A 17,388-nucleotide genomic window follows, 5' to 3' on the forward strand; every position below is an offset into this window, starting at 1 on the left:
TCCAAATACCATATGCAGAATGCGTAAACTTTCATCTTTCAATTGTTCCTCATTATTAACATGTCTTTTGTTTGTTTATTGGAAAAATAAGTGATTGAGAAGCTCCTGAGGTGCGAGTGGGTGTAAGTCTTCCTCTCTGCAGGGAAGCCCAAAAGAAAATAATAGTTAGAAGGAATACATTAGAGTGAAGATTGAATTGGATGGTTTCACATCAGAATATCTGGATAAGTTTGTATATTTAGTATAAATTATAAAAGAAGATGGCAGATGTGGTGCAAAAATTAGAAAGACCGAAATAGAGAGGACATTTTGTGAATCATTAAAAGAGGTTGTTTAGCCCATAGATCCTGCACCGACAACAATCCCACCCAGGCCCTAGCCCTGTAACCACATTTACCCTGCCATTCCCACTGACACTAAGGGGCGATTGAGCACAGCCAACCCGCACATCTTTGGAGTGTGAGTGGAAACCGGAGCTCTTGGGAGGAAACTCATGCAGACATAGGGAGAACTTGCAAACTCCACACAGACCTGTGGCCGGAAGTGAACCCAGGTTTCTGGTGCTGTGAGGCAGCAGTGTTAACTACTGTGCCGCCCACAGTGAAGATGAAGGCTAGGCCAACAACAAGATAACTCAGCTTGTAATAAGGAAAAAATTCATACGATACTGTATTCTATCTGCTTTTCTATATCCTCAGAAACCTGGACAATAAGTAAAGATGTGTAGGGAAAAAAATTAGGTCTTTGAAATGTGACTGCTAAAAATCCTACCTACAGACCATAAGAGCTACTAGAAATAGTAAGATCAAAAAGAACTCAAAAGGTGACATCCAGAAAATAAAATATGAGCACTTTGACTATTTGATCAGAGCTGAAAAGTTACAAAAATCCCTTCGAGCGGGTAAAGTGCAGGGCAGCAGATAAAGGAGTTGACCTAGGTATAGTAGGATGATGGATGTAACAGAGTGATTGCAGGTGAGTTTTGGTGGTTAGGGTGGTGCAAGATAGATATGATAACAGATCTCCAGTGATCTGGAATGACACGGCCAACATTGGTGATGTGGCATGTGGCTGCAAGCTGCAATGTATCATTCAGCTTTGGAAAGATGTTGTTCTGTGCCCCGAGTTCCAGGCAAAGCAGAAGATCCTCTGGGGTGGAGGAATTGGCAGTTTCGGAAGCACAGACTGGGTTTGGTGCTCCCAACCTCTCAATCTATTAGTGAAATCCAGTTAGGTTGGAGTGAACACTGGGAGTCCTATTCAACTCCTAACTGGCCTGCCTCTAATTTTAAGATTGTGTCCATTTTTTCCTCAATTCCCCCACCACAGGGAGTTGGGTCTCTATAACCACCACATCAAATTCATTAACCATTCCAATCACTCCGCATTAGATCATCCCACAATGTTAGTATGTTGCCTTACAGCACCAGGAACCTGGGTTCGATTCCTGGCTTGGGTCACTGTCTGTGTAGAGTTTGCATGTTCTCCCTGTGTCTGTGTGGGTTTCGTCCAGGTGCTCTGGTTTCCTCCCACAGTCCAAAAAACATGCTGGTTAGGTGCATTGGCCATGCTAAATTCTCTTTCAATGTAACAGAACAGGCACCAAAGTGTGGCGACTTGAGGATTTTCACAGTAACTTCATTGTCTTAATGTAAGCCTACGTGTGACACTAATAAATAAACATTAAAACTGTCTAAACTCAAGAAAATACGTATGTTGTCAGGGATCTGGGTTCAATTCCAGCCTTGGGCGACTGTCTGTTTGGAGTCTACACATTCTCCCCATGTCTGTATGGGTTTCCTCCAGGTGCTCCGGTTTCTTCCCATACTCCAGAGATGTGCAAGATATTAGTGATTGGCCATGCTAAATTGTCCCTTGATGGCAGGAGGATTAACAGGGAAAATATGTGGGGCTACGGGGATAGGGCCTGGGGGGATTGTTGTCAGTGCACGTTCAATGGGCCAAATGGCCTCTTTCTGTAGTGTAGGGATTCTATGATTGGTGACTCCATGATGAGAGTTAGCAAGTGCCATGGATGATGGCCTCTTTTAAGGAGAATTTAGCACAGCCAATGCACCTAACCAGCATGTCTTTCAGACAATAGGAGGAAACCTGTGTAGATACAGGGATAACATGCAGGTTCCACACAGACAGTGACCCAAACCAGAAACTGAACCTGGGTCTCTGGAGCTGGGAAGCAGCAGTGCTAACCACTGTGCTACCCCAACCATGGATGATGGAAGTTTGGCGAATTCTTTAAAAAATTATTCCATGTTACAAAGCCAATGCTCAGAATGGGCCGGTCAGACACAGATCCATTCCTTACTCGCTCCAAAAACCAAATTCCAATTCAAGGTCCCCACAAGAGAGACAAACAAGATCCAAGCTGACAAGACCTTGATCTGAAGTTAACAACTGAATTGCACTTTGGAAAGCAACGCCTGGCAGCGTTAGGATCGGGGGTGGCGGAGCAGCAGACGGGACAGGCTCCGCGCGGCCAACTCCAGTCCCAGTGAGTGAGGGCGACAACTTGCAACAATCTCCCGCGTCCTGGCCAGCTGCCGTCTCCTGGCAACAGCCCCGGGGTACGTCATTTCCGCGCGGAATGACAGCAGCTGAAATTGACAAGTGCAGCTCAGAGAGAGACAGACAGACAGAGAGGGAGGGAGATAGAGGCAGAGAGGGAAAGTGTTAGAGGGATACATATATGTATATATAAATAGATAGAGAAAGGTTAGAGGGATAGGGGGAGAGGAGCTGCTCAATGCCACACTCATTCACACCGCCCTCCAGGGCTCCTGTTAGCGGGGCATCCGCAATGAAACTGGCCGGACTGCCTCCCGCAGCGGCCCCCCTGGCGAAGCAAGCGGCAAGATGCAAACAGGGGCTGGAGTGAACCCCAGGAGTTGCGGATTTCACTGAGCTCTAATCCACTGCCAAACTCCAGCACTGCCACCTGTCTCTCTCTCTCTCTGCCCCCTCTGTGAGTGTGTGCGGGGCTGGACTCTTTCCCCCCGACCCCCGCGCCACTAAATCCTCTCTCCACCATGTCCACCGACCTGGAGCGGATGTCCCTGAACTCCTCGGGCACCTCGTTGGCTTCGGGCTCCGGCTCCAGCGGGAGGTCCCTGTCGTCCAACGTGAGGAAGCTGCACAATGCCCTCAACATCCTGCTGAGCGACTGCGAGAGGGAGCAGTTCATCCACTGCCTCAACGTGTACCACTCCAAGAGGAACGTCTTCGACCTGGTGCAGACCCTGAAAGTGATCCTCAACAGCCCGGGCAAGAGGCAGCTGCTGCCCATGCTGCGACTGGTCATCCCCCGCTCCGACCAGCTACTCTTCGACCAGTACACCTCGGAGGGACTCTACCTGAGGACGGAGCTGCTCGCCGGCACCGGCGGGCTGGGCAGCGACAACAGTCCGGCCAGCGAGCTCCACCCGGGAGCTCCCACTCACCTCCATGTAAGTGCCACCCTTTCCTGTCCCACACAGTCAACTTCATTAAACGTCCCAAATTCACAGACTGCCACTTTCCAGCCCCCACCCCCCGCCTCATTGTAAACCCTCTGTTTGCTACTGCCTTCCCCATTTACACTTCGCCTTAAATGCACTACTTAATAAATAAATGAATGGAAATAAACACCGCGTTGAATATTTTAGACTTCAACAGAAAGCTGAAGATTAGCCGATTCTATTTAACTTTAATGTTAACATTTAAATGTCAAATTCTGCTTCTCGTAACTTCGGGATTAGTAACGCTCACAGGGCGCGTTGTCCTGTTTCCCAAACAGTTCCAACACTTAACGCCAGTATCACCTTGTCCAGGGAACGCTAATCCCAGTCGACTCTATTATTTACAACTCCTATTATCTCATTCATGCTTCCCTTTCTCCCTCGACCATGATATCCGGCTAAAAAATATATATACAAAAAGCAAATTTTACTGCAGAAGAATGCAAATTTGAAAACAAAACATTAAGTTGGAATAGCGCACTGAGTTCCCAGATACAGGACTAGTCAACACCAGTCATACTAAAGCTTCTGCACAAATTCAAAATCGTTTTATTTATATGGGTGAATCCTGTTCAGGAAACAAGGGGACCTCAATCTGATGGGATGTTCTGTCCCAATGCAGTAAAACTGTTCAGATTGGACAATGAATGTTAGTTAGGAGAACATCAAGGAGAAAATATTTGTTCAAATCGGGAGTTAAATCATTAGGTTCTGACTGCTATCGAGCGATACCACGCGGGAAAAGGAGTTGTCAATATTGTCACTCCGTATTTAACTCCTCCTGCACAAGATTAGGGATTAGCACCCGACCCGGCAGGAATCTCATAAATCAATTCTTTCGAACTCCCTTTGGGGACTCGCGGAAAGCATTCCTGTCTCAATCCCAAACACCACTTCCTATTGCACCTCATCATCTGCCCGAGTAGTTTTTTGTCTCTCTGTCTCTGAATGGTATTAACAGTTGCACCAAACTTCCCAGAGCCCGCGGCGAGGAATCGGGGGTGTTTCAATTCAAAAAGAGGTCAGAGCAAATGGATGGGACATCTGCGAAAATTCCGTGGCGAGACTGATGTGCGCTGTGTCTAAAGAGGTTGCACATCAAAAATGATGGAAAAGAGCAACATCAATTGGACCGTCAGAGTTTAGTTGGGGTTTTATTTTTAAATATCTGCTGTATTTGTTAAAATATGTACTGTGGGAGGGAAATGCCAGAGAGCTGGCTCGCTTTATCTTACCGTTCAATAGGTGACTAGTAAATTATGACTTGCCTTATGAATGGGGAGGGGGGACAAAATAACACCAATTCACAGAAGCATATAGAGGCTTTCTTAAAATCCATTTAGACAACAGATAGGGAGGTTGGTTGGGCTTGCTGCAAATAGCTGAGACATGAGCAATGAAAAAAAAAATTGCGCCAAGGCAACTTTTATACCCTTACATATCAGCTCTCTGCTAGAATAAGTGGCACAGTGGTTAGCATTGCTGCTTCACAGCACCAGGTACCCAGGTTCAATTCCCAGCTTGGGTCACTAACTGTGTGGAGTTTGCACATTTTCCCCGTGTCTGCCTGGGTTTCCTCCCACAGTCTGAAAGACGTGCTGGTTAGGCACATTAACCCGAACAGGTGCCGGAGTGTGGACTCTAGGGGAATTTTACAGTAACTCCATTGCAGTGTTAATGTAAGCCTTAATTGTGACTAATTAAAAAAACTGACAGATTTGATATTAATACGGGACTGTACAATCAGATCTGAGCTTTTACCTGTGCACTGTACATTCAGTGACCCTGACAGTTGTTTCACAGTGATTGAGCAGTTATCAATTGCGTGTGTTGTATTTTTTTGTAACAATTCGGGGAAATATGTTTCAACATATTGCAATTTCAATAGGATGGATGTTGTGGTCTGAAGTTTAAATTAACCTCTCAGAGGAATACAATCAGGCGAAATGTCTTCAGAGTTCAAAATATCACACTGGAGGTAGAGAGGTGTTTTGCATTAACCAAAGAGGAGAGAGTGAAGTGTACCCGAACTCCAGCCTCTATCCTTGCTAGGCACTGTATATGCTGAACCAGTAGGTGGAGGCTGCTTCAGAAACAAACTGTAGCAGACTTGAAGCAGGGAGAAACAAAAATAAGATTGACCTAGTCACCAAGTGGCATTTAGAAGTGTCAGATTCCCTTTGCTCCCAGTCTCAGAAGGCAAAGGGGAAAGGACCAAAAAGATAGTTTAAAAAAAATCAATAAGCCTAAGGACAGGGAGGCTAGGAGGATAGGAACATCGGTCTCAGGAGCGGGCCATCTCAGCTCATTTTATTTATCCATTGCTCTGACGGAATTCTCCTTTTGGATTAGTGCGCTCTCCTCCTCTTCTCTGGACAGTAGCTTTTAATATAGAAACATGGAAAATAGAAGTAGGAGGGGGCCATTTGGTCCTTTTTGAGCCTGCTCAGCCATTCATTATGATCAAGGCTGATCGCCAAATTCAATATCGTGATCCTACGTCTCTCTCTCTCTCTCTTTCCCCCGCCACCCCCCCCGTATCCCTTGATTTCAAAGCCAAAAGCTATATCTAATTTCTTTCCAGAGCTCCAACCGATGAAAGGAAAATCTCTCCTGCCTGCTGGCCAGTCATTAACTGTTTGAAATGAAATGAATCTGAGAAATTTAACATACCATCATAGAATCTTGCGTAGTGCAGAAGGAGGCCATTCAGCTCATTGAGTCTGTACCGACCACAATCCCACCCATAACCCTATCATTTTACCCCAGCTAGTTCCTCTTCCCCCACACACTAAAGGGCAATTTATCATAGCCAATTCACCTAACCTGCACATTTTTGGACTGTGGGAGGAAACCAGAGCACCCGGAGGAAACCCACACAGACATGGGGAGAATGAGCAAACTCCAAACAGACACTGACCCAAGCTGAGAATTGAACCTGGGTTCCTGATGCTGTGAGACAGCAGTGCTAACCACTGTGTCAGCATGTCATCCTGTAGTTTCAGGAGGTGAGGATGCAAAAATGACTAATTTGTCACAGGACTGATAATAAGTCAGTAGTCTCCCTAAAACAAAAGAATAAAACAAAAGGATGGAAGACAGAAAATTGAAATATTGAATTTGTACAAGTAGACTGATCTTCTGAGCTTGGATTCATGGCATGTTGCTTGGTCAATCTGTAGGGAGCAAGTCCCGATATTCAAAGTATATTAGAACTGATCTTTGAGGGCTCCGTTTAGAAACTAGGTGCAATAGATGATGGCATTTTTATTTATCAACAAAAAATAGGATAATCCTTTTAGTTTGTTAGTCATAATCATTGATTGAATGAGGCCAGGTTGCTGCTAATCTTATAACATCTGGGATCCGGGTTCAATTCCCGGCTTGGGTCACTGTCTGTGTGGAGTTTGCACATTCTCACTATCTGTATGGGTTTCCTCTAAGTGCTCTGGTTTCCTCCCACAGTCCAAAGGTGTGCAGGTTAGGCTGATTGACCATGCTAAATTGCCCCTAGTTCTGGGAGGATTAGCAGGGTAAATATGTGGGATTAAAGGAATAGGGTTGGATTATTGTTGATGTAGGCTCAGTGGACCAAATAGCCTCCTTCTGTACTGTAAGGATTCTATTCTATGAATCTATGAAAGGATGGAAAATATTACTTTTAATAGTAGATGGGCAGTTAATGTGTTTGCATGCTAATTTTCTGCCCCAATTTTAATCAAAGCATTAATGGGTTTAAAACAAACAGGTTGCAACATCCAATAAATTGTAATAAGAGAAATGCCATCTAAAAAGTCAAGCTTCGGTCTGCTTCTTATCATCAATCATCACCTATAAACTTCAATTACCAGTTAATTTTCAGTTACAAGTGGGAACCAGCTGCCAAAATCAACTAACTAGTGTATTATTTCCCACTGAGGTATGTGAGCAACAATCTTGCTGCATTGCCAAATGCCAACTGTTCAATAGCTGATACTTTTAGATTGAGAAATGAAAAGCAATCAACTATCTAAGAGCAAACTGAAAGATTCTTAAAGGAAGGAACAGTAAATTTTAATCCTCCCCTTCCCTCTCCACAAACACAAAGATCTTGCATTTTACACAACCTTTTTTGTGACCCTAGGATATCCCAAAGCAGCACTGAGATACTCTTGAAGTGTTTTCACTGTGTAATATAGGCAGGCAAATATATGCACAGTGAAACCTCGCAGCAATGAAATAATGACCAGGTAATCTATTTTAGTTACGGGATAAATATTGGCCAGAACACTAGGGAAATTTCACTGTGCTTCAGTTATTGCCACAGAAGTTTTTGCATCCACCCGAGAGGCCAAACGGGATCTCAGTTTAACATCCCATCTGGAGATGGCATACACAACAATGCAGCACTCCTTTGACACTTTTTTGAAGTGTCAGGCTAGGTTTTATGTTCTAATTTCTGAAGTGGGACTTGAGCCCATAGGCACCTGACTTGCAGGTAAAGGAATGCTACCACTTAGTCAAGTTGAAGGATGTTGACTTACTGGGAATATCTGCAATAGAGAATGAATGAGGCAAATAAAGATGGAGAAAATCTACTTGGAAGGGGATAATGGAACTTTGAGGCAACTACTGACCACTTGATATTTAAGAAACTGGTTGAAATATAATGTAAAAAGTATATGGAAAATTATTGAAGCTAAAACCACAACATATTACCTTTAGAATGAAGGCTTCTCTCTTAATGAAATTGTTTTGAAAGTGCAAAGGCCCATGTGTAACTCTTAAATGTGCAGAGACTTGGATATAAAATGAACTGTACATGCATTGCCTTTGGAATATACGAAAGAATGTCAATGTGCCAACACAGGTGCAGCACAGTGGTTAGCACTGCTGCCTCTCTGTGCCAGAGGCCCAGGTTCAATTTCCAGCTGGGGCACTGTCTGTGTGGAATTTGCTTTCCTCTGGGTGCTCTGGTTTCTTCCCACAGTTCAAAGATGTGTGGGTTATAGAGTCATAGAGATTTACAGCATGGAAACAGGCCCTTCAGCCCAACTTGTCCATGCTGCCTTTCTTTTTAAACCCTAAGATAATCCCAATTATTTGCATTAGGCCCATATTCCTCTATACCTATTTTATCCATGTAACTGTCTAAATGTTTTTTAAAGGACAAATTGTACTCGCCTGTACTACTACCTCTGGCAGCTTGTTTCAGGCATTCATCATCCTCTGTGCGAAAAATTGCCCCACTGGATACTTTTGAATCTCTCCCCTCTCACTTTAAACCCATGATCTCTAGTTTTTGACGCCCCTACCTTTAGAAAAGATATTGACTATCTAGCTGATCTATGCCCTTCATTGTTTTATAGACCTCTCTAAGATCACCCCTCAGTCTTCTATGCTCCAGAGAAAAAAGTCCCAGTCTATCCAGCCTCTCTTTATAACTCAAACTGTCAAGTCCCATCAGCATCATAGTAAATCTTTTCTTCACTCTTTCTAGTTTAATAATATCCTTTCTATAGTAGGGTGACCAGAACTGTAACAGTACTCCAATGTCTTATACAACTTCAACAATATGTCCCAACTCCTGTATTCAATGTTCTGACCAATGAAACCAATCATGCTGAATGCCTTTTTCACTACTCTGTCCACCTGCGACTCCACTTTCAAGAAACTATGAACATGTACCCCTAGATCTTTTCATCCTGTAACTTTCCCCAGTGCCTAATCATTAACTGAGTAAGTACAACCCTGGTTCAATCTACCAAAATGCATCACCTCACATTTATCTAAATTAAACTTCATCTGCCATTCGCCAGCCCAGTGGCCCAATTGAGCAAGATCCCATTGCAATTAGAGATAACTTTCTTCAGTATCCACTAGCCACCTATCTTGGTGTTATCTGCAAACTTACTAACCATGCCACCTATATTATCATTCAAATCATTTAATATAAATGACAAATAACAGTGGACCCAGCGCTGATCCCTGAGGCACACCACTGGTCACAGGCCTCAAGTTTGAAAAACAACCCACTGTAACCACCCTCTGGCTGCTTGACAGCAGCCAATTTCCCTGATCAGTCCTTGCGTCTCTAAATGCCTGTGGATCCTGTCTTTCAAAATACCTTCCAACAACTCCAGATGTGAGGCTCCCAGGCTTTTCCCTGCAGTCCTTTTTAAACAAGGCACAATGTTTGCCACCCTGCAATCTTCAGGCACCTTACCCGTGACTATCGATGATTCAGATATGTCTGCTAGGAGACCTGCAATTTCCTCCCTAGCGTCTCTCAACCTCCTGGGATATACTTCATCAGGTCCCAGGGATCGCCCCTCAGCATCAGGGGGACTAGCTAGCATGTGATTATGGGGTAGGGGCTGGGTGGGATTGTTGGTGCAGACAGCATGGGCTAGTGGCCTCCTTCTGCACTGTAGGATTCTATGATTCTATAACTATAGAACATTTCTGCCTGATATTCTGCACAGTGCAAAGCTGGAAGAATTGTTAAAATAAATATTTGTTACTAACAGTTGCATCTAATTAATGATAAGACATTCAATTTGAATATTTTATTGCTATCAATACAACTTGGCCCTTCCAACAATTATATTTGGGAATATGTTCAAAGATGTGTTGGGTCTTTTCTATCTGTCCTTTATTGTATTTTTATTTTGTCATTTACATGTTGCTATTATTCCCATTGGATAGTGTCTGCAATTATTTGTGGTTGTTTCTTTCCTTAGCCACTAGACACCCAAGTTTCCAGACCAGTGCAAGTCAATTTCAGCACCGATCAACGGACAGCGCCTTTCTATCAGAACTTGGTGATGAAAGAAAATTATGGAGAGATCAGGCAGGTGGCACTAAAAAGAAACAAAACAAATGAAGGTTTGGGTTTCAGCATCCGAGGAGGGGCTGAACACGGCGTCGGGATCTATGTGTCGCTTGTTGAACAAAACTCACTGGCTGAAAAAGAGGGACTCCGAGTTGGAGATCAGATCTTGCGAGTGAATGACAAGGTGTTTGATCAAGTCACCCATGGAGAAGCTGTTAAGGTAAGTCTTCCAACAGAAATAATATGCGCTGATGTGAAATCAACAAACCATGCCAGGCATCCCTTTCCTGCTTTTATAACATTGACTGTTTATTTTAAAGAATATTCAGCTTTTTTTAAAATCAAAGCTGAAAGAATTCATACACAAAGTATAATAAACTCTGGTTTCCACCTTGAGAATGAAATTCATTGCAACATGATGGATGCAATATCTGGATACAATAGCTGTTTTACAGGCAGAGATTACATTATTTCAGCTGAATCAAATTCTAATTAAAACATTGTTGGAGTGAAGAGTTCTTCAAAGACTGCCAGTTTCTATAACGCATGCTTGTACATGCACTGTATTATGATAAGACAAAATCTCACATTTAGTTATTTGCATAATAATACACTTGCTTTGTGGTAGTTAAACACTGGAGCTATTGAATACAAAGTTTAGATCACTAATGAGAAACATCTGATAACTCACAAAGACTGAAATCCCAAATTAAATCAACAATATTTATGCATTATTTGTGTACATTACTTCTGTGTAATTATTTGGTGAGCATGACTTTTGTGATCAGCTCTTTGGACTGCAGACTCTTGTTCTGAGTTTATACTTCTTCTGTGACTGTGTTTTATTCAATCACGAGTTCAGCTGTTCATAAACTTTAGATCTTAGAAATTGTCAATGCAATCATTCCCAGGTTAATGTGGCCATCACTCTATACTATTAACACTACTATGAACCATTCATTTGGAGGCCTTCATTTTCTTAGATTCAAAAGTCAATAACTAGCTTGAAAATTAGCTGAAGTCACCCTATTGTTATCCAATCACTGTGATTACCAGCTCAAATCACACGTTTTACTTGGTGCTGATTGCCGCTGTATTTTTGAAACAGACGGTAGCTCTTCTATAATCTTGAACTAAAGAAACTGGAATAAAGGTCATAACATTGCCTTTGTTAGCTGAGGCATCAAATATAAGAGTTGAAAAGTTTATGCTGCATGAAATATCAGTCAGACCACAGCTGGGGAGCTACGTTCAATTCTGCTCACCGCAATTTGATTGCAGTAAAGAGGGTACAGAAAAAATGAATGAGATTGTTTAAGTAGTGTCACAAATAGGCTTACATAAACACTGCAAAAGCCCCTAGTTGCCACACTCCAGTGCCTGTTCTGGTACACTGAGGAAAATTTAGCATGGCCAATACACCTAACCATTGCATCTTTTGGACTTTTGGAAAACTAACTGATAGGAAGGCTCTTTTCCCGTTTACTGGGAGGTCAACACCATAGATTCAAGATAAGCACTTGGATATGCACTTGAAGTGTCCAAGGCTAAGAACCAAAAGCTGGAAAGTGAGATGAGGTTAAATGGCTACTTGTTAGCTGGTGCAGACATGAAGGGCTGAATGGCCTCTTCCAATGCTATAATAGTCTATGATTCTGTGAATTATTGAGTGAAAAACTTCAAAGTAACATTTCCTATTTTATTACAGAAGGCCTGTGGCAATTTAAATATGTATAAAGTAGGATTATATCAGCACTGCAAGGTACAATCAATAAAGCCACTGAAGCATTTTAAGTTCTCAAAATTATATTATTTGAATTACGCTCCATCTACTGCAGCATAAAACTTTGCAATGCATTTTTAAATAATTGTGTGCCATTTTCTGATTTTTCTCCCCACCTCCTGTGCTGACGCCATTAACTCCTTAACCAGAGCAAAAGCCAAGCTGATGAACCTTGTCCAAGTGCCCATCATTTCATAAGTGGGTCTCACTCTATATTTATAATACCACACTGCATATTAATTCAGCTTTAGAACCCTCATTACATTTCCCATCCCTAAAGGAGGGCACTGTTTTCTTTTTCTATTCATTCATGGGTTGTGGGTGTAGCTGGCAGGGCCAACTTTTATTACCCATCCCGATCTGTCCTAAACTCTGTGCATTTTGGAGAGCATTTTAAATATGAACCACATTGCTGTGGATCTTTAGCCATGTGTAGGCCAGACCAGGTGGTGATGGCAGATTTCCTTCACTAAAAGATATTAGTCATCCAGATTTTATGACAATCAGTAATGATTTTATGGTCATATTAGATTTTTAATTCCAGATTTTTATTGAATTCAAATTTCGCTACTTGCCATGATGGGATTCAAACTTAGGTCCCCAGAACATTACATTGAGTCTCTGGATTGCTAGTCCAGCAACAATACCACTGAAGTTAAACCCCTTTACTCTAAAGTTAAAGTGTATTTGTTAGTCACAAGTAGGTTTACTGCAATGAAATTATTGTGAAAATCTCCTAGTTGCCACATTCTGGCACCTGTTCAGGGTACACTAAGGGTGAATTTAGCATGGCCAATGCACGTAACCAACATGTCTTTTGGACTGTGGAAGAAAACTGGAGCACCCAGAGGAAACATGCAGACATGGAGAATGTGCAGACTCCACACAGACAGTGACCCAAGCCGGGAATCGAACCCAGGTCCCTGGCGCTGAGAGGCAGCAGTGCTAACCACTGTGCCACCGCCTCAAAAATGAAATAATGTTGGGGAAAGTTATTGGGAAGGCAGGATGTGCCATTAACCCTGCCTAGATGACAGGCAATCTGTAAGGGGACAAGCTGTCTGAATTTTCAGACTTGACCACATCCATGCAGTCAGACATTAAAAATCAGTGAGTGAAGAAATTGATCACAAGTGAAAATCATTGCTTTACTTGCATTGCAGCCAGCTGGAAGCAGTTGTTTTGCCAGAGAACCAGTAATGTGGGGTGGAGATGAGGGGGTTGGTGCTATTACGCTGCAATGATTCTTTTCCATTAAATGTTTTGGAAATTCTGCACTCAGCGAGGTTTGAAGTAGCAGGAGAGAAAATAAAAATGCCAATTTAATAAATCAATCTCAACTTATTTTCTGTTGTAATAAACATATCAATTTAATTTAGAAGAAGACAAACTAAGTCACGCTATCATCCAATGATGTATAATTTGATTTATTCAGACAGAGTCAATGACTTCTGATTCACTCTCTGGACATATCTATTTTTGCCAGACTTTTGATTTCCCTTTCAAAGCATTGCCCAATGTTGTTGAATACTAAAATAAAAATGGATGATTTGAGGTCAGTCAAGGATGAAGCTTGTGGAATTCTTCCTAGAAATGCAATTTGGAAGTGACTTAAGTCAAAGGCTAAATAAGTATGAAATTAATGATGGTAACCGATGAGTGTATGGTTATTTAACCATGAATTGAAGTTGAGTTATAGTACACTTCACATCCTTGTTCATTCTGACGAAGAGCCATCCAGACTCAAAACATTCGCTCTATTCTCTTTCCACAGATGCTGTCCGACTAGCTGAGATTTTCCAGCATTTTCTATTTTTTTGTTTCATTAGCAACATGTAATTCCTCATTAAGTTACTTGCGACAATGGCCTAACATCATTAACGTAAAAAAAGTCTTAATGCACTTCTTAGTGAAATGAAGAAAATAAACACAAAGTTAAAGGGAGTAATCAGTGAGAATAGCCAAAACTTTGGCTCCCCCAGCCTGTGGGTTTTGAGGAATGTCTCAAAGGAGGGTCTTAAGGAGAGAGGAAGAAGTGATCAGAAATGAAATTCTAGAGAGTGGGAGTGAGATGGCTGAAAGAACAGCTGCTAATGGCAGGATGATGGTGAGATGGATGCACAAGGGATTAGAGCCAGAGAAACAGTGCAACTGGAGGAAAGACTGGTTGGAGAAGGTTAAAGAGAATGGGAAGATGGAGGCCATGAAGGGAATTAAACACAGTGGTAGGTTAAGAATTTTAAATCTGTGGTACTGCGAGCCAGAGCAGACAGGCAAATGCATACATACATGTCTTTATAATCAATAGGACATTACAAAATAATTACAACTTATGATATAGTTGTGAGGCATCAGTATTTATTGCAATGTTGGAACCATACGAACACTAAGGTCCCAAAAAAACAACGTGAGGTTGACTGAGAGGTAAATATTCAATAAGATGCCAGGGAAAACTTGCCCATCTTCTAAATAGTGCCAAACATTCTTTGACTTTCAGCTGAGATAGCAGACATTTTAGCAGTTTAATGTCTTATCCAAATGGTGACATTTCTAATGATCCTAGGTTTTATTCTCATTTGATTATTCTGCAGCAGTTGGCTCATCTATTTCAGATGAGATCAGGAGTCTTATGTAGGCCAGACACGGTAAGCGTGGTGAATTTTGTCCCCTGAACAGCTTCTACTTATTTATTAGTGTCACAAGCAAGCTTACATTAACACTGCAACGAAGTTACTGTGAAAATCCCCGAGTCTCCACACTCAGGTACACTGAGGAAGAATTTAGCATGGCCAATGCACTAACCAGCACGTCTTTCGGACTGTGGGAGGAAACCCATGCAGATACTGGGAGAACGTGCAGACTCCACACAAACAGTTATCCAAACTGGGAATTGAACCTGGGTCCCTGTAGCGCTGAGAGGCAGCAGTGCTAATCACTGTGACACCATGCCTATTTAATCATTGTTTTAAATTTAACCCAGTTGGACAGCGCTGTACCAGTTCTGGGTCAAGAGTCATGAATCTTTAACGTGAATAGCTTTCGCACAGCTACACTGGGTTGGATTTAGATTCAGAAAGCCCCTCCATACATTCAGGTTTGTTTGTGCACCTTTTCACTCAGTGGCCGGGTGATTAAAACCTATGATAACAAGGTGGGATTTCTTTCCCCTTTTTCCTCTTGATTTCAGATTTGACCCACTCTCAAATCCATTTATTAAACTTTCAAATTGAAGAAATCTACTCCACCATGAAACTTCTAAAGAAACCAGGATTCTCTGCTCCGCTATAAAGTTAGGACATCCCTTTGTGTTCTGGCGCCAGGAAAATGATTTTCTTACTAAACAATAAATATTCAAAAATGCTTAAAAGTTTGAGCTCTTTTAAAATGAAACCATGTCGGAGAGAATCAATAATCAGGCAGATTGACTCTCTCCTAGCCTGGGAGACCAATAGTCAGGGTAGCTGATGAGGTTCAGCCGAGGCATTGCCTGATGCAAAGCCATCTCAGCCCTTTGGCTAAGATGAAGCGTCAGATCAAACCCAAGATGGGATGCAATGCATCATCAAAGAACAAAGAACAACACAGCACGGGAAACCGGCCCTTCCTGTCAGCTTGGATCTTGTTTGTCCCTCTCGTCGAAACCATGAATTGAATTCAATTGGATAGTAGAATAAAAATTTTTGAAACAAGGGAAAACCATGTGGTTAAAGCAAGGTGAAGACTGCTAGGTCCAGGGGTGTGATGTCTTTTCTCCTTCATTGATTGCATCCAGTTTCTGTTTCACAAGCCACCCATAATCACAGATACCCTTCTGCCACTGCGCTGTATCAAAGTCATACAGAAAGTTAAACACCTCTATCACACCTTCTCTGACTCCAAGCAGAAAAGCTCCAGCTGCACCACACTCCCCCCTCAACCCCGGTAATCTGAGGGCTTAAGGTGTTGGGCAAAAGAATCAGAGGTGATTTGAAGAAACCTTTTAATAAAACACATCTAGCGATAGGGAATGCAACTCCTGGAAGGTGGAAGGAGATTCGGGAATTAAACAAACTCTTGAAAGGGGAGAAAAAAACAAAACAGGTTATGTGGAAAGAGTTGAAATAATTGGATAACCCTGCCAAAGAGCTGGCACAGATATCATGGACTGAATGACCTCTGTCTCTGCTGCATCATTCTATGGTGTGCACTCTCAAAGCAGCTTTCTCTGCTCCTTGTTTTAGATGTCCACTGATAAAGCAATAGAGGAACCCTCAAACTAATTACAAAATTTGGATTTATTCATCTGTTTGCTCCAGTGGGAGAGAAAGATCCTAACCAAAGCACCTGGTGCCTTTTAAATATCCGCGACTGTTAACTGGGACAGCTGCTGATCTCTTTATTTGTTTTTCCTTTATTTATTCTCACCTTGTTGGTTTCTCCCCTTTGGAAAGATTTCTAAATCCATTTTACGTGGCCATGCAGCGAGAAAATGAGGTGATTGGTTCAGCATCATTGAAATACCACAAGGCTTCAGCAGGCGTTATTCAATGACCCTCAGTGCAAATTCCTTGAAACTTCTAAAAACAACTTTGAAGATGCAGCGTCAGTCCTGGCTGTTCAAGACTCCCTGCTGTAGTTTTTTGTACGAGCTTGCAAAGTAATTCTAGACCCTAAATTACGTTTCATGTTAAGAGTTTGGGAAAAACATTTTCTAACCAGTATTTTTGTTTTAATTATTCATTGGTGGATTGTGTATGTGCCCCAGGCAAGGTCAATATTTATTGCCTTGAAAAGGCGGTGGTGAGTTGCTTTTCTGATCTGTTAAACATAGAAACAGCAAGCAGGAGAAGGCCATTTGGCCCTTCGAGCCTGTGCCGCCATTCATTTTGATGATGGCTGGTCATTGAATTCAATATCCTGATTTTTGCCCCCTCCCCACCTTTTCCCCCATATCCCTTGATCGCTTTGGCTCCAAGAGCTATATCTAATTTCTTCTCAAAATCAGACATTTTGGCCTCAACTATGTTCTGTGGTAGTGAATTCCACACATTCACCACACTCTGGGTGAAGAAATTTCTCCTCACCTCAGTTCTAAAATAATTATCCTTATCCTCAAACTATGACCCCCCTAGTACTGGACTCTCTCACCATTGGGAACACTCTTTCTGAATCCACTCTTTCTAACCCTGTTCAAATTTTATAAATTTCTATGAGATCCCCTCTCACTCCCCTATGTACTGTTGGAATAAAGTTTCAACTACAGTGCAATTCTGGGAGCTCCAGGATATTGATTTATT

General features: G+C 42.2%; 1 protein-coding gene across 2 annotated transcripts in view; it reads left to right on the forward strand.

Annotated features, from left to right (window-relative positions):
- Nucleotides 1-2,688: 2,688 nt before the first annotated feature.
- whrna (whirlin a) overlaps nucleotides 2,689-17,388 on the forward strand; it is a 242,549-nt gene continuing 227,849 nt past the window's right edge. For both annotated transcript variants that reach the window (XM_080212128.1, XM_080212129.1), the window contains exons 1-2: nucleotides 2,689-3,464; nucleotides 10,238-10,549. In XM_080212128.1, the coding sequence (XP_080068254.1) occupies nucleotides 3,048-3,464; nucleotides 10,238-10,549 (729 nt within the window). In that variant the 5' untranslated portion in view covers nucleotides 2,689-3,047. The remainder of the gene's footprint in view (nucleotides 3,465-10,237; nucleotides 10,550-17,388) is intronic.

This window comes from Carcharhinus amblyrhynchos, chromosome 25, assembly GCF_965287045.1.
Source record: "Carcharhinus amblyrhynchos chromosome 25, sCarAmb.v2.hapA, whole genome shotgun sequence".
In the NCBI taxonomy this organism is placed as follows: Eukaryota; Metazoa; Chordata; class Chondrichthyes; order Carcharhiniformes; family Carcharhinidae; genus Carcharhinus; species Carcharhinus amblyrhynchos.